At 51.5% G+C, this 23,693-nt stretch overlaps 1 protein-coding gene across 2 annotated transcripts in view; it reads left to right on the top strand.

Annotated features, from left to right (window-relative positions):
• The first annotated feature begins 7,462 nt into the window (after positions 1-7,462).
• KCNIP1 (potassium voltage-gated channel interacting protein 1) overlaps positions 7,463-23,693 on the top strand; it is a 317,413-nt gene continuing 301,182 nt past the window's right edge. The window contains exon 1 of one of the 2 annotated variants that reach the window (XM_032465110.1): positions 7,463-8,084. In XM_032465110.1, coding sequence (XP_032321001.1) covers positions 7,997-8,084 — 88 coding nt within the window. In that variant the 5' untranslated portion in view covers positions 7,463-7,996. The remainder of the gene's footprint in view (positions 8,085-23,693) is intronic. The other variant, XM_032465112.1, reaches the window with a different exon arrangement.

Below are 23,693 nucleotides of genomic sequence, written 5' to 3'. Positions count from 1 at the left end.
GGTTAAAAGCCCATCACATGGCCCTGCCTCTGAACCAGTATACCACTTAATGCTTGGGTCCACTCCCAATTTAGAAATGCACTTCTCAGGTCTTGTCGTATTTACCCCTCACCTGGATATACCCAACCAGGAAGCTATTTCCCAACCATGTCACAGACAAGAAAACTGAGGCTTAGACAAGTGACAGGGTCTCCCTCTCCTTTGCTCACCAGGATAGGAGGGGGACGCTGCAGTAAAGGGCACTGACATTCCGCAGTGGAAACAGAACCCAGGGAGGGGTGTGCGTGAGGGGTGTCTGTAAAAGGGGAGAGTCTCCCGCACCATCATGAGCAAGCTGACACGCTAGGTGGAGGGAAACGACACAAACCACCCCGAAAGCCTTCACACCCCCTCTGCCACGCCATTGCCTCTTGCCCTTCCGGGAACTTGCCAGCTTGGCACTGAACTTGAATTATTCCTCTAAGAGTTGAATTGGTTTTGCCATTTGAGGTGCTGGGCACAGTGACAAGGGACGGTTTTCTCGGATCTGCTGTGAGCATTACACCAGAGTATGGGAAACAGCCCTACTCCGCACCCCACTAGGGGCCCGATGCAAATGCCCCACTGTCTCCCGCCTGCCCATTAGCCGCCCAGGACTCCCTGGCCCCATGGGCACTGATGTAATTACCAACATAAGGATGAATATTTAAAGGGACTCATTTAACGGGTAAATGCCTCCACTCCAAGTTCCCTCCTTCACTGTCTCTGGATGCATTTCTAGGAGGATTGTTCAGACTTAGACCCAGAGCAGCCTGTGGCTTGGCCTTTGTCATGTGACCATTATCCCCGCTTTCTTGGTGGGTGGCCTTAAAGGTAGAGAGGACCGGACAGTCTGGCCTGGCAGTGAGCATCAGGGTCAACCATCCTGTTATTCTCCATGTCCAGATCTGAGGAGGTAGGGCTGTGACTGATTCAGGGAAAGGGAGGGACCATAGCCACCAAGGAGACTGGCCACCCATGGTTAATTACCTCTTTATTTCTGACACCCCGCCTTGGTGCCACAGAGGATTTGGGGTCATCGGTGACAATATGAATAGTAAAATGCAAGTGACCCAAAATCTGCAGGCAGCGCAGGATTTAGGTTAAAATGCAGGCTCTGCACTCTTACGGTCACTGTTGCTGGAGAGGCAGCTTCTCTCCCTGTGTGGGGGGGCCCCAGAGAGTGACGCAGGACTGTTGTCAAGTTAGCACTGAAAGTAGCTGCGACCCTGGACCCCCCTCAGTCCTGGGAAACCGGAACAGTTGGCCGCCCTGCCTGTTTAACAACGCCAGCATTGATTCTGACAGTTGGGAGGTCTTACCCCCATTTTAAAGATAGGAAAACAGAGGCTTAGGGATTTGGAGTGACTGGCTTATGTGCACACACCTAAAGAGTGGGTATAGGGGCAGTTTGAAGTCAAGTCTCACGGGCTGCAAAACCCATGTTATCCACGTACCTCTAAACTGGGCAAGATCCTGACCAGACCAAAATTTCAAGCGTGTTCTGGTGAATTTATTTAAAAGAGCTTGGCAGCTGGAGGGACCCAAGGAGGGGGAGCTTGTCTCCATGAAGAGCAGTGGGGTGGTGGGTATTCTTTGGTTGGGCTGCCCTCACCACTGGGGAGGGGGCAGAGGAAAACAGACCTGGTCTGGGAGCTTGCAGACCAGGGGGACGGACATCGGGCAGACAAATATATAACATAGAGGCAGAGAGTGCCAAGTGCTCGGAAGAAGGATACAGATTTCCTTACCCACTGGGTGGGTGAGGGAATCTGTGGTGGGAGGGGCGCTTTCCAGATAGAAGTGTTAGAGGGACCTCGTCACAGAGGTGACATTGGAGCAGAAGCCTGAATGAGGTGAGCACGAGCTTGTGTGAGGATAGTGTTCCAGGCCCAGGAAGAGCAACGCAAAGGCTCTGAGTCCGGGCCACACTTGGTCTGTGTGAGGAACGTCCAGGAGGCCAGTGAGGCTGGAAGGGAGTGAGCGAGGAGGGAGGGAGTGAGGAGGGGAGAGGCGGCAGGACCTTAACCCCCGGCCTCGCCTCGAAGGGAGGCTGCGAAGGGTTTGAGCAACAGAAAAAGGACACGACTGTGGCCTGGAGGTGACAGCAGTCAACCCCTGCTCCCCACCCCAGCCTCTTGGTCACAGCAGCAATGTCCCCATGGGCCACGGGGCTGGGGTCGTCTCTGGCCGGGTGGCTCAAGGTCAGGAAGCCTGCAGTGGGGGATGGAGGTGGGGCTGCCAGGGGTGTCCCCTCCCCTTTTCCCTGTGTCTCCAGTCGGGTGGCCTCAGCAGCCTTGGTCTGCCTTCATCCACATCTCAGCGTCACTCCAGGGTCAGAGGCCTTTTATCTGATCATCAAAGCTTTCAGCAAGCTCTCCGTGCCCAGCGCTGCACTGGAATCTGAGGGAGCGTGGAGTTCAGTCACTGCTATGTGTATGGGATAGAAGCCTGGACAAAAGACACTCTCCCTGTTCTCTGGGCAGCTTACATCCAGAGAGAGGCGCTGTCATTAAACAAAGAGACACACACACAAAGGAGTCCACGTTTATACGCGAATCAGTACAATTGTGTATCCTAGGTTGGAGACAGAAGCAGTGGTGGGATCACCACAGGCCTGGAAAGCACTGCCAAGCGGCCTGGGTGTGGTTTTGGGGGCCCTGGGAAGTCACTGATGGCGTGTAAACAGGGGCTGAGCCAGCCCATGCACTGTGAGAACGGGCCAGTCGGAGAGGTCCCAAGGAAGCAGAAGTGACGGGAACAGGGTCAGCTTGGATGGAGCTGGTGATGGCTTGGAAAGAGGGGAAACTTGAAGTTTCCCCCTCAGAACTAATGTCCACCAGGAACCTCAGAAAGTGGCCTGATTTGGAAATAGGTTCTTGGCAGATGCAACGAGTCAAATGAAGCTGAGGCCGTACTGGACTGGGACTGTCGTCCAGTGACTCTTGTCCTTACGAGAAGGGGAAACAGAGACACTGACGCAGGAAGAAGTCCATGGGAAGATCCAGGAAGAACTGAGAGTGATGCGTCTACAAGCCAAGGATGGGGAGGGTTGTGGGCAGCCACTGGAAGCCGGGAGAGAGGCATGGAATGGATTGTCCCAGAGTCTCCAGAAGGAACCAGTGCCACCAACACCTTAATCTCTGACGTCTGGACTCCAGAACCAAACATCAGTGAGAGACTAAATTTCTGTCGTTCTAAGCCACACAGTAGGAGGTGATTTGTTCCAGCAGCCACAGCAAACTGATACAGAGGGGAAGGAGGGTGAGGGAGAAATCAAGAAGGACTCCTAGTGCTGTGACCTGGGGGTCCTGGGAGGCCACGGTGTGGTTCGTTGAGCTAAAGACATGGGAAAAGCCACCTGGGCTATTTGCAAACAGCAGGGCCCTGCAGACCCGTGTTACAGGACAGATAGGTTTTGACGGGAAAGTTAGAGAAAAGAAGCATCTAGAATCAGCTGTATTTAGGAACTGGGACCCCAGCCCTAAAATCTGCACTTTGTGGAGCTGTGCCCTGCTCTCGGTGGCTCTGGGAGGCCCGGGGATGCAGCGATGAGACGTGATGAGTCCTATTTGTAGGGCTTTCTGTTGGTCAGCCGAGGGCAGCCAGAGCCACGCCTGTGGCCTTTGGCGTCCAGTTTAAGCTGGACCTTCTCTTTCCACGACTGCACAATACAGGGGCCTCCTGGTGCGCTAGGAGCAGGTCAGTTCTGAGCAGAGTGTGCCAGGGGCCCAAGCAAGACAGCATTGGGCAGGATGTGTCAGTGGGTAGCAATGGAGTGGCACTTAGGGGCACCAACAGAGAAGGGATGGCTTCAAGGATCCTCCTTGGTTCCTAGAAGCATCTTCAGCTGCACACAGCCCCTTCTTGCCAATTCCATAGGAAAACCACGGTTCCTGCAGCCCCCAGCCGGACGCTGTAGACCTCCTGACACAGTTGAGTGCAAAGAGCATCGAGATCCCAACACGAGGGGCCCAAGCAACTCCGGCCAACAGTGCTGACGAATTTCCATCAGCTCTTAAGCATCATTTTCTCATAATGATGCTGGAGTCCCAACAAGAACTTGGAGCCAGAGTGCCCCTAAAGCAAGGCGTACTCCTCTCTGAGGACCACGCTGGTACAGAATGGATTTTTCTGAGACTTAGAGGGGAAAAAGGAATCTGGTTTAATTCAGAGGAAATTGCCTTTTTTTTACCCACCTGTGTAAGCCTGTATTTAAATGCTAATATTTTTGGCCTGCTGGGATGCCACATTTATTTTCTTCCTAAGCAGCAACAAAAATTGTTTATTTACAAGAATACTAGCTCCTTCCCTCTCTCCTCAGCTCCTCGCTTTCATTTCCATCGACGGGATAGACATTTCCCTCCCTAAGACAAACAGAATCTGTAATCATTTCCCTCCCCAGACCTGGTTCTCTTTGTACTTTTCCTGTTTCTGTTTCTAGGACAACTGGTGCTTTTGGCTCCCTTCCATCCCCCCCGGACTTTCTTCCAATCAGTCACCAGTCCCTTTGGGACTTGACCTCCTCCTCTGGGGTGAGTCACCAAATCTGCCGAAGCCTCCACTTGCTCATCTGTAGAATGGGAATAATAAATAATAGTACAAAGCTCATGAGTTTGTGATAAGATGCAAATAATCCAAATACAACACCAGGCATGTTATCTGGTAACGGAGTAACAGATCATGGTGATTGTAGTAATTCTGATCCCCGTGGAACCCCTCCATGGAATCTGCCCCTTTCCCCTTAGTGGTTGTCCTGCTATAAGCTGTTCAGTAAGCACTGAGAGGGCTCCATCCAGCTGATTAGGAAAACATTCACTGGTCACTATTTGCTTCAGAGTATTTTCACTGCTCTGAAATTCTCTACCTTAGAAATGTGTTTGCTTGTTTGTCGTCTGAGCACCCCTCTGCACTCCACCTCTAAAATGCATGTCTGTCCTCTCTTGAGCTTGCACTCAGAGAGGTCAGCACACTTTCCTGGGCCCAGATGCCATCTGGAGCCCCCATCTGTCTCTCCTCCTTCCTCCTGGAACTGGCATGTGAAGATTACCGTTAACAGTTTCAGGTGGTGAGATAACTGTCTTCCCACGTTCCTTTGGCCAATGTGCATCTGTACAGGGAGGCTGACTAATTATAAACTTGCTGATGGTTTAACTTCCCTGGTGCCACCTGAATACCAGCCCGGCCTCTCTTGCTCCTCTTTTGCAGAAGTAGAATGTTTCTTGAGCAGAGAACGATCCTGTCCTGTATTCTATCATGAAGTTAATACCGACACAACCTGCCTTCCTTCACTGGGAATGTTCTTGGCACACTAAACACCTCACCCACATTCCTGCGGATTTTGCTGTGTGATGTTTTGGATGCTACTGACCTTCTCTGGGCCTGAGTTGTTTATCTAAGACTGAGGGTTCAGATACTTGACACTGTGCTGTGTTCAGAGGAGAATCAGAGATGTTTAGTTTTTGAGTTACTACAGGGGAAATTAAAGCTTGGAGCCTGGCTCGAAGATTTCCAGTGATCCGGAAGCTTTAACCACACAGCCTCCATTTACGCGAGGAGTTGTTTTAGGGGACAGGGGCAGGAAGGGTGGTCCCACCACCAACAGTGGCAGTAGTAGGAACAGCAGTAATGACCTTTGTCCCTGATAAAGTGGTATAATATGCCAGAAGCTGTATTAAGCACATTGATTTCATTTAAATCTCTCCCAAACCCTAGGAGGTAAGAACCATCCCTCCCATTTTACAGAAGGAAAAACTGAGGCTCATCTGCTTGCTCAGTAATTGCTAAATTGCAGACCTTAGGATCTCAGGTCTGTCTTTGGCCTTTGCACTAGGCTGTTCCTCAGCCCTAACAGTTATTACTCCAGAGAGCTGTGTGGCTGGTTTGGGGTCTCTGCTTACATGTCATTTTAATGGAGGGAAGGCTTCCTCGATGACCCTGTGAAATAGGAGCCCCCGTCACTCTCTTTCCACTTAGTCAGCAAAGTGAACAAAATTCACTGGATAAATGGCTGTTGACAAGAACTTTGCATCTGACAATGAGTCCACTCTATAGTTAGGTCCAGAAGGGCACTGACCATGTCTGTCTAGTGCGCCTGGCTTGGTGTTTTCTATATCCTGGGTGCTCGGTGCTTCCTGCACCCTGGCTGCTCAGCCCTTTTCTACAGACTGCAAGCTTAGTAAATACTGGATACGTGAACAAGTGTACAAAAGACTAAGTTCCGTGAACATTCCCAGATACCAAATGCATTTTAACTGGGACCTACAATACCTTAAGACAAAGAGTGACTAACATGACAATTTCAAGCCCTAAGATGCAAAATGCAATGGGGTATTTTCTGCCAGGGTTCCTTTCTGTTGTATGTGTTGTGACTCACACTTGCGGGCGGGTCAGGGAGCGCAGGCCACTTTGGGGCTTGGAGAGAGGCTCTGTGCTAGTGGGCCGTCTCCAGGATCTGTTCTTGGAGCTGAAATTTATTGGAGACCACCTTAAGGGCTGAGGTTCGTTTCAAGGTTCACGTCCACGTGACTCATGGAAGATGAGGAAGAAACTAGGTGTAGAATATGAGTTCCGGTTTATCTGTCGTTTTTATCCCCTGGTTGTCTCCCTTCTCTGGCTCATAAGGAGTCTGAGTCTTCCCCAACATCCCAGAGAAGCAGATAATAGACAAGCTGATGGAGAGAAAGAGAACGACGCTTCCAGGGCGCGGCTTAGCTCAGCTGAAGGTACGTTTCATATTTGCTGGTCTCACGGAACCACAGTGCATTAGCAGGTGGTACCCATGGTGATGGCCCACGGGGGCCGTTTAAACCACCAAGGAGAGTAAAGTGGGGATGTCGTGGGGGAGGGTCATGCCCTGTGTAGAGGGCGGGATGAGCTGTCTGCTGACATCCCATCCAAGCCACACAGACTGTGGTACTGAGTGGCAGCCAGACTTTTCATTAAGGGCTAGTTGGAGTTCATATTTGCACAACACCTTGCGGTTTCACTTCTAAGAACAATGTACTGTTGTCACATTGTTTGAATTTTGGTCATTCCTCTCTGCCATCTCTGAGGAATACTTTCTTCATCAAGGAAAAGCCCTAATTGCACTCCTCTGCTATCCTAATGAGCGAGCACAGACTCTTACCTGCTCTGCAGGGGTGGGAGCTGGAGTAGGTGTGTGTTTTGAGGGGGGCTGTCGGGGGACACCTGGAGCCAGGAGACAGCGAGGCGAGGCGTTGGCTTTTAAGTTACTAAGTCACAGAGGCAGACAGCCCCAGCTGCTGGAGCCAGGGAGCTGCCCCCACCCCCACCCCCGACTCTGGTGCTCCCCACTCAGCTCGACTTCTCTGTGATGCAAACCAGGCCGTTCAGAGGCTGCCTGCAAACTTTCCACTGAGTGCGGAGCAGCGATCTTCTGCTCTGGGTGGGGGAGTTCTCCCAGATCACGGTCAAAGCACGGCACGGAGAATTGATCTAGTAGATTAACCAGGAAGGAAAAGAGCGGGAGAGCGAGCCGGGAGGCTGTGGAGCGGAGTGTTTTCTCGTGGCAGTCCCCTCCCTTCTGACTCGAGTATTAATTGCTACATTACCACTGCCATGTAAGAAAGACAGTCAGCAAAGCCTGGGAGAGCTCCGGCTCCTCCTTCCCTGCTCTGCTCAGCTTCACTCTCCTCCTCGGTCCCCTCAGAGCGCCCTGTGCCCTGGCAGTGCTGCCCCAGCCCTGGCATCCCGAGGTCCTGCCGTGGCAAGGACTTGGGTGGACAGCAGGAGGGGGTGGAGGGAGGGAGAGAGGAAGGGAGCAAGCATCGTGCCCTGCAGGCTCTCTGGATGCAGAAGCCGGACTCACTGCAGAGGCAGCTGTGCTGTTCCCGGAGCTTCTGGGGTGCGACCATCTCTCAGGGTTCGCCTAGGCAGGCTCCAAGTTCCAGGGGCACGCTAGGTGGGTGCCTTCCTTTCTGGGCGCTGACACAGACCCTGCCTTCCCTCTGCCACCATGAGCAGCTGCTCCAAAAGATGCAAGCTTGGGTTCGTGAAATTTGCCCAGACCATCTTTAAGCTCATCACCGGGACCCTCAGCAAAGGTAGGGAGCCTGGCCTAACCCTCGTTTTCTGTCTTGGTGTGGTCTGGCTAGTCAAAGTGCCTCGGTGCGGTAAGTGTGGCTGTTCCGGTGCGCCTGGGTCTCAGAGGAACCTGGGGGGAAGTCAGTGGCTGGGATTCGGGGTTGCTGACAACCTGGGTCCTGGCTCCAAGCAGGTGGGCACCGGGCCAGGGAGCTCAGCCGGCTGTAATTGCCTGGAACTTTGGAAATGGGTTTGGTGGTGTGTGGCTGATTGGTTACAGGCGGGCAGAGGGACGGCACCTTTCCCAGAGCACTCAAAGCGGCTTACCGTGACTAGAGTTTCAAGAAGTTATCCAAGGAGTGTTGTGTCCTGTTGATAAAAGAGAGATTTGATGCAGTGGGCTGTGAGTAATTCTGCGGAAGAGAGATGCTGCTGGGGCCTGCAGGAGGTGGCCATGGGGCTGGAATCCACCGCACACTGAGGAATACGGGATCCGAATCAGCTCTGGGTCTGATGTGCCAGGAGCTTTCTCTCGTTGGGTTCCAGGGTCCTGAGTTTCTTTGCTGTCCTTCTGCATCTCCTACCTACACCTTGTCTGTCGTCTCTACTTCTCCAAGGACTGGGGTGGCAGGGAATTTGCAGATGTAACTCCCGGGGCAGCCCAGAAAGGCTGGTTGTGGAGCAGAACTAGGACTCTGCATGCCCAATTCAGTCCCAAGATGCAGAAGGGAGGCTCACTTCGCAGGGGCGCCCCTGTCTCTGGGCCCCTATGTTAACACTCTGTACCAGGAAGGGTGAGGCACTCAGAGACCCTCTGGCAAACTTTCTGGGGATAAAATTTAAAGAAAGAGCAGCAGTGTGATGTGGTTCTGCTGGCTGAAAAAATGTCTTCAAATATTCATGCTCTCTTTCACAAGGAGTCTTTGGAGGAGAGGCATTGGAAACAGCAGGCAGGGTATTCGGGGAAGGAAGGAGGCCTACAAACCCTTGATGGGGATTTTCTGAATGACAATGAGAGAAGATAAAGGCCCTGCGTGGCCACCTCTGATGACCAGGTTCAGGTCCCCGGCTGCCCAGCAGGTCCAGCCTGGTGCAAATTGCAAGGTGGGTGTAGGAGGAGGAAGAGTGAGATTTTGCTTATCTCCTTTCTCTAGCCCTTTCATCGCTCCTGTTCTGTCCCTATTACACTTCTGAAAATAGGGCACTGCCTCCTCCAGGAAGCCCCGGTGGACTGAACGCCCAGTGCTAAGCGTCAGGCTGCCGGGCAGAATTACTAGGGGTTCCAAGTGGGAGGCACTGAGGTGAGGCGGAGAGAGCAGAGGGCTTAGAGGATTGTGCAAAGTTCCCCTGTTCAATCCTCTGACATAAATTAAGGGTTTTCTCCCACATTAAGGATCCCAGGATGGGGTGATGATGGGTGAGGGGTGTCATCCGATCTCAGTCTCTATTTCCAGGGAATGCAACAGAAAGTGCTTTGGCCTGGACTTAGGAAACCTAGGTCTCAACCCCAGCTTTGCTCTCCGTGCAAGTCACCCCCTCTCTGAGCCTCAGTTTCCACATCTGTAAAATGAATCTGTTACCTCCAACCTGTCTAGCTCCCAGCATGGGCTCAAGGATCCAGGGAAGCTGAGTCACGGGATCCCTTTGCAGAGTGTGTTGCAGTGACCAGGTGAGAAGGAGCACTCAGGGACTGAGATGTGCGTGAGTCTGGAGAGAGGGTAACGCAGGCCGTCTCCTCTGCCTGCCCAGGGTCGAAACCTCCTTAATGTAGCTGGCTGCAGGCGGGTCTGGGCAGCCCAGGCAGCGTCAGAGGGAGAGAGATCACAGATGGACTTTATTCAGCAAGAGGGGTGACTGTGAGCAAGTGGGTCAGGCAGGGAGAGAGAGTGGGTGCAAAAGGGTGTGTGTGTGTGTGAAAGAGAGACAGAGAGATGGAGAGGCAGCGGTATTTAAATGGCTATTTGAATAAATGAGCATGAAGATACTTTCGCCTGCTCATTTGCTTACAACCATTTGCTCAACATTTATTCATTGAGCTCCGTACCTCGTGCCACATTTGTTGCCAGACACTGGACACGTGGATGAATAAGACTCAAGCCCTCTGTCAAGAAAGGTGCATTCTAGTGGGGGTGCAGATCAAAGACACAGACACCATGGGGACAGCACCCTAAGCGCTGAGATGGAGGGAGGCATGGGGGCCAACGGGCACAGAGGAGAGAAGCCTGGGGCAGATGAAGAGGCTTCTCCAAAGGTGGCATCTAAACTGAGATGAGCAGGAGGGGCAGGGCTGGAGTGGAGGGAGGCTGGTGCCAGCAGAGGGAGCAGCACTGGCGGGTCAGCTTCTGCAGAGAAACCAGCCAGTGGTCAGGTCGGCCCCTTCTCTCCTCTCAGCATCCCAGAGACTAACATCCGTGTGACACTGAAAGGACTCCATGGGGACCGGCACTGGGGACCGAGTGGCCGCCTGGCCTTCCTCTGACCTGCTTCAGTACTGAGTTTTCTACAGCCAGGGCCCCGGGAGGTGACCCACAGCAGGCGCCAGGGCAGGACCGCGTCTCCTGGCTCCACAGAGAGCACCGAGTGTTTACACAGCCCTGGCTCTGCACGAGGCACACGCTGGAAACCAGTGTTCTGCCCGAACCAGGTGTTTGGTAAATATTTTTTAACTAAATGATCGAGAGAGCAGTGCCAAGCTCAGAGCAAGGGAAGCAGAGGAAGATCTTCCTAATGTGTGGACCGGCCCTAGATGATTTAGCCTAGACCCTACTTTTATGTAATGATTTCTGGTTTTCAGTGTGATTTCACTTATTCTTTATTCATCACATTGAGTCTTAAATTTGCAATAATCCCATCTTTAGAAGAGGTATTTCTCTTTGCTCCTTTCAGGACTGAGGAATGTAAAGATTCTATCGGACCAGGTACCTCCTGTTGGTCGTGGGGACAATGTATTGTTTCTTACCTGCCTTGGGAACAGGGGGACAGGAAGGGCCCACGACCACCCCTCGGCGTCTGGCTTGGTCCTGTCCTGGCCACCTCCCCCCTCGCCGGTGCCAGCAATCCCCGTTCCCATTGGCCTTAGCTGCGGAGGGGCCCAGATTTCTCAGGGGAGCTCTTTTCAGAGATGAACTGATAGGTCATCCTGCTCACACATCTCCTTGACTTTGAACTTTTCCTTCAATATGTGAGCTGTCTTTCCTTCAGGAACATGTTTGCTAAAGGCTGTCTTCCCCTCTCGACTTATACTCTGTGAGGGCAGGGAGCATGTGCATTTTTACCCACCACTGTAGCCAGAGTGACTCACCCAGTGCCCAGCCCAGAGCAGGCACTTCATCAACAGAATTAAATGAATGAAGCAGCGCTACACGGTGCCCTGAGACGATGCTTGAAGTAGGAGTTTCTAGGAAGCACCGTGCACGCACGTGCTTCCCAGAGGCGCTCAGTCAACACTCTCTCAATTCTGTCCACTTACAGGACCTGTAGCCAGAGGGTGAGCCTCGAGCCAGACAAATCATTCAGAATGGTGCCTGAGCTTCTCAGTGTCCTGGGAAGGGCACTGAAATTGTCACAAGAGGGGAGGCTATGTGTGTGCTGCAGGGATGGGGGGGTGTTCTGGAACCCCCACTTCCGCTCCTTCAGCTCTGCTTTGATTTGTTTTACATATTGGATTTCTCTGAAATCTAACAAACTGAGTTTCTCTTACTTAAATTAAAACAGTTTGCAAACCAGTTATACAGTGGAAAAGGCATTTGGTTGCCAGACAGGGACATCCTTGGGTTCTCTGAGCACTGGCTGGGAAGCCTCATGCTGGGTCCCTCACCTCTCTCTGGCCTCTGTTACCTAATCTATAAAATGGAATCACAAACGCCCTCTTATTGGGATTAGATGAGACTGTGTATCTAGAGCTCCCTGCTTGATCAGTACTCGGGAAGTGCTCCCTGGTGCCGCTGCAGTGATTGGCTGATACCCTCCGGCTGTGAGCAGCTCTGGGCAGACACTCCTCACTTACTGCTTGTTTCTTGAGCCCCTGACACAGATTCTGAGAGCAGCTTCTTTAGTATCTAGAGCACCTGCTGTTTCCCGGCTCCTGAACCTGCCCTCCTAAGGCCCCACCCAGTGCTGAAACTGACCCTTGAGCCGTTTCCCACACCCGATTCCCTGATGAGGAGTTAAAAGGCTGACTCCCAGAGCCGGGCCCTTCCCTGCTCTAAAGAACTTAGCAGAAGCCCAGCTCCTGGCTTGGATGCCCTGTTCAACTGGACACTGGGGAGCCTGCCTCCTCCTCTTCCTGTGCAGCTAGCTCCCAAGCCCCCTCTCAGACCCCTGGGGGCTGGGGGCAGGAGCCAGAAGTCATGAAGGCGCCACTCTGGCTGGGGAAGTTTAAGCCCATTTCCTTCTGCATTTGGGGACCCCATCTGTCTCCCCAGGCACAGATGGCAAAGCCATAGCAAGCAGGAGGGAGGAATCCAATCCAGGAGAGCTTCTAGTCGACCTGACTACCCGCATGGCTGCAGGGTGCAGAGTTGGGGCTGTGTTGATCTTGTAAGATTTAGCTCAAGGACATTGCCCTGGAGCCCCAGGGCAGGGAGTACGTGACCCAGGTTGTTTCTCTCCGTGCAAGGCAGGACCTCAATTTCAGACCCACCAGAGTCATGCTGTTCCTCTTGCCTCTTCTCCACCGCTATTCAGGAGCCTGAGTCAAGAAACTGACTTTGAACTTGGAGAGGGCTCTGCTCTCAGGCAGGCTGGGCTTGAGTCCCAGCCCTGCTGTCCACCAGCTGTGTGAGCTTGGGCTAGCTGCACAGCTCCCTGCAAACCAAGCTTCCTCGCTGCTTGTTGGAGATAACGGCAGTGTCAACCACACAAGGCTGTTTTCTAACTCAACAAGGACAAGTCACAGGCTAGCAGCTAGCAGGGCAAGGGGCAACCCTGTACCAGCAGGGCACTGAGAGTGAGTCCCTCCTTCAACTGTGTGCCCTTGGCACCTCTCTTGTCTCGCCCCATCCTGACCCTGGAAGCAGGCATTGCAATCACTATTTTAACAGTTCTAAAGAAACTGACCTTTAGCTAAGCCAGGTGGCCCAGCTGGCAATGAGTAACAGAGTTGGGATTAGAACCCAGGTCCTAGTGGGGCCAGTACCAGGTGCTTGCCTCTCCATAGAGCTGGAGAAGACGCCCCTGTGGGCATCGCTCCCACCTTGTCACCAGCACAGTGCCCCCAGTTTCCCACTAATTTTGTAGGTAGGTTTGTCAAGTACCTGCTGTCTCACTTCGGGGCAGCCACCTGTCTTGCAAGGGGTTGGGACAAATTTCCTAATGTGGCATAGCCTGGGTTAAGGAATAAGCTTAATGGGAATCATTAATTATTTCCATTATTATAAATAATTACATAATAAATAAATATTTAAAATATATAAATAAATAATTAATGGGGAAAAATTACTGGGAATAAACTTAAAGGGAACACCCCACAGGCCAAGGTCAGCAAGACAGCCGCATGTGTGCCCTCCTCCCATCACTCTCATCTCTCAGACAGGTGCACTGTGGCCCCAGCACCTGCTGGATGGTGAGTGAGCTCTGCACCCATGAGGGCCTCTCCCCTACTGCTCTCCCTCCTCACAGCGCAAGTGTGAGAAATGCACGAGATTTAGGGCACGAGGCAGCCTGGAACTTAGATATAGACTGTTTGCTAGAATTGTCTAGGAAAGCAATGGCCTTGACTCTGGGGACCTGGGAACCTGTGAGATGTGACAGTGCCCTCTGCCAAAAGGAGGACATCACCTGTCTCCTGAGAAGCTCAGCTTGTGCGCAGTGCACCTCCCTTTGCTGGGGAAGTTAGAGCCCCCACCACCCCGGACCCCAGCTAGCTCCCTGTCCTGGCCGCGCAGGCGAGCACCAGCTCGTGTCAGCACGGCCCCCTCCCTGGTTGCAACTGGGAACCTCTGAGTGCTTGTGCCTCGTCATTGGCAGAAGGTTCAGTCATTCTGGTCCATGCCTGGCTCTCCCCTCCTAAGCCAGCGCCCACCACCGTGGGCAGTGTGCTCGCTCTGTCTCTCCTGATGCCCACGAGTCCTCATCCCAGCCTACAGCTCTCTTACCCTTGTCCCTTTGTCGCAGGCCCATCACTCCCTGATCCGTTTTGCTGGCCAGGTGCTGTCTGGGGTCCCCGTCATTCCATATCAGAGGGGAAGGAGGAAGCTGGGACCTCCCCCACCTGCCAAGCCTGTCCCTCTCTGGGGCCTCTGGGCCCGTCTACCCGATGACACCAATACCAGGCAGGAATAATTTGTTCAGGGCAGCTTATCCCGGCAATGCTGCACAGACATCCTATTAACTTTAGGACCACGGGGGAGCAGCTAGTTTGTTCCAAATTAAAAGTAGCTGGAAATGGGCCCCTCTGGCAGGCAGGAGGGCTGCAATACAAAGATACAGGATGGAGTGGATGAAATCAGGTCTTAATCAGCATTTGGAGGCTGGGAGGTCCCTGGTTGTGCCAGTGTGACCCTCACCTTCCCCATTCTTCTTATGGTTCCAGAATCTTCCAGGCCACAGAATCTTCTCTGGACCTGAGTCCCAGGTCCCTAAGAACTGTTGATTCTTAAGAGCGGAGGTGGTCGTGTGAAGCAGCCATCGATGGCAGGAAAGTGCAGGGGAAGCAAGCGCCCAGCCCTGGAGCCAGATCGTCCTGGGTTCAGGTCCTGCCACTTAGCTGGCAGGTGAGCCTGGGGCAAGCCACTTCCCACTTTGAGTCTGTGTCCTGCCCTGGAAAATGGGGCCAGTAATTCCCAGCTCATGAGGCTACAAGGAGATGGTGCACGTGACATGCCGAGTACCCGGCCCATAAGGGCTGCCTGGTGACAGTCAGGTGCCTGCCCTTCTCTTCCTCTCCTGCGATTAAACCTTGGACTTGCAGCCAGCAGACAGGAGGCAGAGCGGAAAGACACAAGGCTATAGGTCAAGTCGTCTGGCTCTTCTCTCGATGTACTGCTCCTCCAAAGCTGTCACCTCCGCCCCCAGTGACTCTCAGTTACAACTTCCATAACTGAACTTGTCCACCACTGAAATTAGCCTTTTTATTTAGTGATTCATGTATTTATTGGCCATCCCTTTGCCCCTGTGAGAACATGAGCCTTCACCACATGGGGCTGATGGGCGGTGCCTGGAGCACCGGGTGGATGTTGAGCAAGTGATGACTCACAACCTTCCCTGCCCAGCAGCATCGGGCTGTAGGACTGGAGTCCTTTTTGGAGCCCAGGGCTTTGTCAGGCTGCTTCAGAGGGCTCCCACTCCCCATGTCCCTGTTCTGAATTTCTGTGCAGGAGTTTGACAGAAGCCGCCAGCCACGATGACCTTGATGAGATGAGGGGTCAGTGCTGGCAAGACCAAGGGCCCCTCTTCCATTCCAGTTCTGGAGTGCCCTGCAGGACTGCCCACTACAGCTGGCCAGTTGTGCCGGGGTGGGGGGGGTCGGACTCCTCCCAGGGTCCATCTGCTCCCCATCTAGAGAGACAGGAGCGAGGACCCAGGCTCTGAGGGCCCCCACAGAAGGGCAGAGAGTTGTGCAGAGAAAGCAGAGATGAGGAGATGGCACAGGCCCCCAGGACAGCTGGGTGGACGTGGAAGCGGGACTCCAGGGCAAGGCATGAGAGAAGACATTTACCATCGCCAGTGACCTCCCTCCCGGTACTCCTCACAGTCTGGATGCAGAAGAAAGCTTCCCTTCTGTTGGGCTGGGGGCAGGAGGGCCATGAGCACACAGCCAGCCATGGTCCTCTCTCCTTCAAGCCATCACATTCCATTTTGTGTTCTTAGAGCTTCAAAGAGCAGCAGATTTGGACCCGGGCCTGGATTTGAACCCAGATCATCACCTTTGCTCCTTGAGCAGGTGGCTTCCCTTCTCTGGGCCTTAGTTTCTTCATTTCTAAGATGAGGGAGTTCCAGCTTCAAAGGTTCCTTCCGGCTTTGGAATGATGAGATTTAGTAGCCATTGCTGTAACACTCCTCATGGTACCTGCTCTGTGTCTGACTTTGCACTAAGCACCGCGTGCACCCTTTTATTCAGCGCACATAAGAACCCCGGGAGGGGGAGAGCTCTCGTTAACCCCAGTTATGGATGAGAAGTTCTGAGCTTCAGAGAGGAAAGGGCACAACTCCAAGTCACACAGCCAGCTCGGAACAGAGCCAGAACTGGGAGTCGGGGGCTGTCTGTCTGCAAATTCCAGTTTTCCCTGCTACATGACACTCCGTCCATTTCTAGAACTCAGATCCCGCATAGGAAAGTAACGAGACAAAACTGGTTCTTTCCCAGTTTGACTGAAGGTGACACATGCTCCTGCTTCAGAAAGCGAGGTCTCAAGGCCCCTATTCTGACTGAAGCAGCACAAGTCTGGGGACTTCCCGAGACCTGTGCCCCCTAGGCTGCACCCCAAACCATCACCCGCGGATCACCTCTTCCGGTGTAACAGCCAAACAATATGGGAGGACTAGCAGGCCAGCTGAGACAGCATGGAGGGGAAAGGAACGAATTACCACCCAGCGAGCATTCCCACTGTCGTTCCAGTCTGGCCAATTTTCATTTCTTGCTGGAATGAGATGGTTTGGAAGCAGAGGCAGATAATTGGGCAGGAGTCAAGGAGGGAGAGATGTGATTCTGAGGCTGGTAGTCTGAGAGGCTGGGGTTAGCCTACCCCAATTTTCTTCCTGTAATCTTTTTGATTAACCCTGGGCCAGTTTGGGTGGCATGTTTTCAAACCATCTGTGCTTGGCAGGCAGAGCCAAGCCCAGGCTTGCAGCTCACTATCTGCAAACATCAGCCGGGAACCCGCTGTCCTTTGGAGCCCGAGATGTTCCCAAGCCACGAGGCATATTGGACTGAGGGATGATCCTGCTGTCTTGGTGCTGATTAACCCTGCCCGCGCCTCACGAGTCCAGAAACAGCAGCCCGTCGTGCCAAACTCAGCAGGCACCGTGCAAGGAACAGTCATTTTCACCCTCCTTTGTTTATTTGCCAGGGCCTTACAAGGATCCCTGCATTCCATCCAGCCCTGGCCCTGTGAGTTACCTACTTTTGTTATTCCCACCCTGAGGCCGAGAGAGATTGGAAAACTTGCCCAATCACAAAGCCAGAGCTGTGACTCTGGAGATCCCATACAGTACAAAAGAAGTACACCCTGGGTCCAATCCCTCAGCACCGTCACCCTCTGCTATGGGCTGAATTGTGTCCCGCCCCCCTCAGCCCCCCAAATTCATATGTGACTTTGAAATGACTGTATTGGAGATAAGACTAAAAAGGTAATTAAGGTTAAATGAGGTCATAAGGGTGGGGCCCTGATCTGATAGGACTGCTGTCCTTATAAGAAGAGGAAGAGACACACACACAGATAACAGACCATGGCCAGAAGGACACAGCGTCCATCTGCAAGCAGACGAGGGAGGCCTCACCAGAAACCAGCCCTGCCAGCACCTTGCTCTTGGACTTCCAGCCTCCAGAACCATGGAAGAAATCAATTTCTGTTGTTTACGTTGCCCAGCCTACGATATTTCATTACAGCAGCCCTAGGAAAGGAATCCGCCTCAGAGACAATTCTTTGCATAGCATCCTTTCCCATGTTTGGTTTGTTGTCATAAACCTACATAATATAAAATTTACCATTTTAACCGTTTTGAGGTGTGCAACTCAGCAGCATTAAATACACTCATATTGTTGTGTAATCACTACCACCATGCACCCACAGAACTTTCCATCTTCCCAGGCTGAAACTCCACACCCAGTAATCACTGCCCAGCCCCTGGCAGCCACCATTCTGTCTCCATGAATTTGGCTAGTCTAGATACCTCATATAAGTGTGATCATACAGTATTTGTCCTTTTGCATCAGTCTGATTTCACTTAGCATAATGTTTTCTAGGTTTGTCCATGTTGTAGCATGTATTAGAAACTCATTCCTTTTTTAAGGCTGAATAAAACTCCAAAGGAGGCATATACTTTTAAAAAAAATCCATTCATCCATTGCTATTCATCCATTCCCATGTTTTTAGAATACAGAATCCTCTTGTACACCACTCTGCCTCCAGTGATTTCTTGACACATTCAGCGTCAAACACAGACTTTTCTCTGTGCTCCACGGGCTTTGCATGATCTGTCCTCTGCGTTTCTGGCCTCCTCCCTTGCTTGCATTCTCCCCCGGCCCCGCCACCAGGCCCTGTTGCTCTTGCTGGAAACCAGTTCCTCCAGGCTCTGGGTCCTGACACCCACTGTTCCCTCTGTTGCGACACCTCCTGCCAGTTCTCAGGCTCTCTCCCGAAATTCATTCAAAGCCCCTCCTGTCTACAGTCGCCCCCACCTCCTGACCTCCCCCACACACACAGCGCCACTTTCCGTCTACTAACTGCTGCCTCGTTTACCCAAGTAGCACTCCTCTAATAACGTCACATGTTTATTCATTCATTTCTGGCCTGGCTTGTCCACTGAGAGGCCGGCTTCACAGGAGCAGGGATAGTCCTGGCCGCTGCTGCTTTCCCAGCGCCTGGTGCAGGGCCCGCCACGTAGCAGGCCCTCAGGGGAAGCTGAGCGGTCCATCAACCACCCGGTGGGCAGCAAAGCTGGTCCTTGAACCTGCGCCTCTGAATCCTCTTTTCTTTCCCCAAAGTCTCTGTCCTGCGTGCCGGTTAAAGGCCCTAGTTCTATATTCTGGCTTCCCGTGTCTGTCTTTCCATCCACACCAAGGCACTGATGATCTTGACTCAATGGCTGGGTAAATGGAGAAAGGAAGAGAAGGAGGGAGGGAGGAGAGAGCGGATCATGAATCCTTCTATTTGAATGTCTTCCTGTGGCCTCTGCTCAACCTTCATACAAGCAAAGCAGACCTCTCTCTCCTGACTTCGCTGTTTCTCTCTGTATGTCCCCAGCCTTACACCTTCGGTTATCTTGCTCACTAAGTCCTATTGATTATTTCTCCACAGTGTTTCTCTTGTCCATCACTCTCTTTCCATTCCCAGCGCTGTCCCTGAAGTCCAAATTCTCATCACATCTCACCTGCTTTGCTGCAGCCGCCCACAGACTGCATTTTTTCCCGTTCCTCCACTCCTGTCACCTCCACACTCGGGCCAGACAGAGATGGTCCATCCAGCCCTTTGACCCAGGAGACCTACTTCTGGAAATCTGCTCTCAGCAGATCAGAGAAAGGCAGAAGACTTTTATTCAGGGGTGTTCATCACGGTACTATATTCTAATAGTGCAAAATTGAAGTCAGTCTCAACATCAGTCAAAAAGTAGTGGGTTAAACAAATTTTGGTTCATCCATCTGATGGAATAATACTAAACCTTTGAAAAAATATTTTGAGGACTGCTTACTAACAAGCAGAAATGCTATTGATACAACATTAGGTGAAAACTCAGGACGCAGAACTACACATACAATGAGTTTCCAGAAAAAGTAAGACAGCGAAGAAATAGACTGAAATGTTATCATGGCATTTAGTCGAGATCAATGGTGAATTTGTAAAGTTCTTCTTGATACTAATCTGTATTGTCTTCATTGTCTTCAATAAGCATGTATATTTAATCAGACCATAAAGATACCATTTACTAAATCCACATCTTCAATTTTTTTTTTTTAACTCTTCTCAATACCTTCAGTAGAAGTTAGGCTTTCAGCTGCACTATATCCTTTCCACGTTAGAGCACACCCCAAACTTCCAGGCCTGGCCCTCATAGCCCGCACCCCACGATCTCAGCCCACTTCCTGCTGTGTCTCTGCGCCTGTGAGCACATTCTCCTCCAGCCAAACTCGCCCTCACATGATGCCCAAGCCAGACTTGTGTTTTATGTCCGTGAACATACTATCAGATGGTTCAGTAAAGTAAATGCACACACACACACACACACACACACACACACACACAGACACAGACAGAGAGAGAGAATAGTGCAAATATGGCAAAATACTGATAATAATTTGCGAATCAAGGTGAAGGGTATGCATGCTCCTAGTACTAATTTTACAGCTCTTCTGTATTTGGACATTTTTAAAACTAAAAGTTGGGGGAAATAAAGGAGAAGCATGGTATATGTTTAAAGGCACAGGCCTTGCCATGAAATGACCTCGGTTTGAATCCCAGCTCTACCGCCTACTAACTGGGCAGCGGCGACCTTAGGCAAGTTACTTACTTTCCAGGTCTCAGTTTTTTCATCAGTGAAATGGGGATAATGAAAGTCATCCTGCACTGATTTCCTCCAGCTGCCTGGAGAATGGAATCAATGAGAGTAAAGGGCTCGGCGAAGAGTCTGGTCGCCCTGGCTCGTGGTATCAGTGTCAAATAGAAAAATCAGGTTCTTAACCATGAAGTTACCCCTAATACTCCCTACCTTCCTAAACAACCCAACCCTGGATAACTAAGCGATGGGCGGTGACCTGGGAATCCTTCGCTGGTGTGATTCTCTTTCTGCCACTGGCCCAGAGCAGCTACGGAGCAGTGCTGGTCCCTGCCAGGATCTGCATCTCCAGGTCCTGCCTGCCACAGTGCCCTGTCACAGAGGAAGCAGCCAACAAGTGCAAAAAACCCCAAATGAGGGATGTGAAGGGTTCAGGCTGTCCTCTAAAGAAAGTCCATCTCGTCAGATACAAGCTTGTAACCTTGAGGATGCAGCCACTCTACTCCCAGGGGCTTGCCGGAGATGAGGCATCACCTTGATAAATTAGCTGTGGATATAAGCATCCTGCAGCTGGCATGGAAATGCAATTTAATTTCCAATTAAGCCTGATTTCTGGGCCGAGGGATTTGCCGGCCACACACTGGGAGGATTGTTCCAGCCAGACCTATTGCTGTCAACGTTGGTGGTTCTCCCATGAAGTGGACTGTCATGGAAACCGGTCCTTTGGCCCTTGGATGGTTCAACCAGGGAAAGGCGTGGCCCCCGTGTGCTCCTGCTGCTGCTCCTCGGAAACTAAGTTTATGTAAGTAGATTCAAGAAAGTTCAAAGCAAAGACAGTCTGTCCGTGGCAGGAATTTTTCAGACAGATCACAACACAGCTAGAAACAGATTGAGAGGGAAGACAGAGGCAAGATGGTCTTCAGAGATGCTCACAAAAAAGAGCAGTGGGAAGTTGCTCACTGGAAAAGAGGAGCAGTAGGAAGACCTCTGGGCTCACAGAGAAGAATCTGTATAATCAGAGGAGACACATTTGCTCAAATCGAGGGAGAACGTTTCTGAAGCATCTTTTATGTACCAGGCACTTTGCTAAGTGTTTCACATTCATTAATGCACTGAATCATCATAAGCGCCCTGTAAAACAAAGGATGTTCATTTTCCAGTTGGGGAAATGGAGTCTCAGGGAGATTAAATAAACTGCCCAGGGTCATTGACAAGCCAGATTCGAACTCTTACTTTTCTGAAATTTCCTCCCTGCAGTCTTCCTCTCCAAACACAAAACACATCATTCAGAACCATAAGAAATAAGGTCACACTAAGGGGAAACTTAACCCCTACCCCCACCCCTCAAATGTAAGAATAAGAAGAAGCCATTAAAACATTTCCTGAGAGAGAGAGAGTGAAAATCACCCATGGTTGAGTCTGCTTGGGTCATGCGATCTGATGGAGGGGCCAGTGACACCCTTTTTGTTTGGGTGTCCCATCTTCCCCACAAAGAATGAGATCTGAGAACTGGGTGTAATGGTCCAGCATGGCTAAGAGACTCACGTGAGGTCAAGCGCCCAGAAGCTCGGGCTACTCCAAATCTATGAGCTTCTGGGTTTGTGGCTCAGGCAATTTCCATTCCAGGGGTTGGAAAAAACCAACAGAGGGCATATTAAATGGAGTTTAAAGACACATGTGTAGGAGATGTTTCAAAGCCTACAACTTGCATGGCCAACAGAGTCACAGAAAAATTAGTTAGATCCCAAGAAGGTGTCGCATGGCTCAATTTTTATTAATGATGGTTAAAAGAAAACTTTAAAACTATGTGTAAATACGTATACTGTCAACTCCTGGACACAATCTAGAATGGACTGTTGAACCAATGGTTTGGGAACACTTGGAAAAGTAAGCAGGGCTGACTGAGAGAAGCATGGGGTCCCTGAGAAAGAATCAGGGCAGACCAGCGTCTCTTCTGTTCTGCTTTTTAGAGGAGTGACCAGCTCAGGGATGGCTGTGGCCATAGCGTGCCTGGATTCCTGCCGGGCGTTTGACAGGCCGGGGGCTGTGTGGTCGTGGAGACAGGCAGATAGTAGCTGACCTCATCTGCCTGTCCATCTTGGCAGTCCCCTGTCAGAATCTTTGCAGGGCTCTGTTGGATGCGCATTCTTGAGCCCCTCTCCACATCTGTAGATTCTTCAGAGGTGCGGCTCCGGGGAGCCATCTGAGAGCCTGGGCTCTGTGGGAAGGTATACAGAGGCATTCGACAGGCTCTCAGTACTGCCCTTGCCTTGCTGGGAATTCTCCATCTTTGATGCAGAGACTAAGGGGCAGGATGCACAGTGGTTAGAGAGTAGGGTCTGAAGCCATGCTGCTCAGGTTTGAATCCCAGCTCTGCTATTTACTAACTTCTGACCTGCGGCAAGTTAAATCCCTGTGGCTCCATTGCCCCACCCAAGAAGCGGAGCTAATAATAATGCCCTAAAGGATATTGTTAGGGTTCAGAAAGCCACATTTGTACAAGCTTAGCCCAAATCCTTGCCTAAAGGTGCTGAACAAATGTTAGCTGTTATTATTATGAGGGTTGACAGATTCTTGTTTGGGAAGAAATTTGCTAACTACATCCCCAAATGGAAGTGGCTACTTCCCAGTGCAGTGAGTTATTCATCAAAAGAGAGGTGGATGCAGATTGTCGCTGAAGTGGAATGTTGCAGGGAGGGTTCAAGCACCAGATCAGAAACTAGGGGGGAAGCACTAGATGGTCTTTAAAGAACCATTGACCCTCAGAGAACAGGAGTTTGTATTTGACTATAAAACATCAAAGGGCTGTCGAAAAGCTGGGGCTTCAGAATTGACAGGGGAGGGCTCAGGGCAACAGTCTCATTGGGAGTAGAAAGAGAAGACATGTCTTAAAGCTGAAGATGCTACTTGAGCCCCTGTTTTTATTTTAGGTATATCAGGAATGGGGGAGGTTGGTGTGGGATGATGGAGATGATGAGAGGTCCAAGCCTCTCTAATTGAGGGAGGAGGTGCAAGCTTTGGGATGAATCACCACCTTTGTCCAACTTTCAGTTGGGAGTTGATTGCTTTGCATTTATGTACATCTCTTCCCCATCCCGCGAAGCATTTAAGCATCACACCTTGTGTGATGAGCCCATGTTCTGTATGAGTGGGAAGGGAGAGTTGTGGACATCGAGGAAGATGCTGAATTCTGTGTTTTGTGACATGACAGAGATCCAGGGAAGTACCTGTGGAGAGGGAGGTAATCCACACCCTAACACATCTGTGGAAGAGAGAACCAGGCGGAGGGGAGATGGGGAAAACTGAAGCGCTCCTCCTGGCCCCCAAGTGGGGATCTCAGGGGAGGGCTTGGGGTGTGCACAGGGCACGGCATGGGGAGAGCGGGGGGACCCTGCCTGTCCCTGGACACACTGGGCCGGCAGTTCTGAAACTTCCTGGTCTCAGAATCCTTATACAGTCTTCAAATATGTTGAGGGCTC

This window comes from Camelus ferus, chromosome 22 (assembly GCF_009834535.1).
Source record: "Camelus ferus isolate YT-003-E chromosome 22, BCGSAC_Cfer_1.0, whole genome shotgun sequence".
NCBI classification, from domain to species: domain Eukaryota; kingdom Metazoa; phylum Chordata; class Mammalia; order Artiodactyla; family Camelidae; genus Camelus; species Camelus ferus.
Note: the sequence above shows the minus strand (reverse complement) of the source record. Positions and strands in the feature narration are given on the sequence as shown.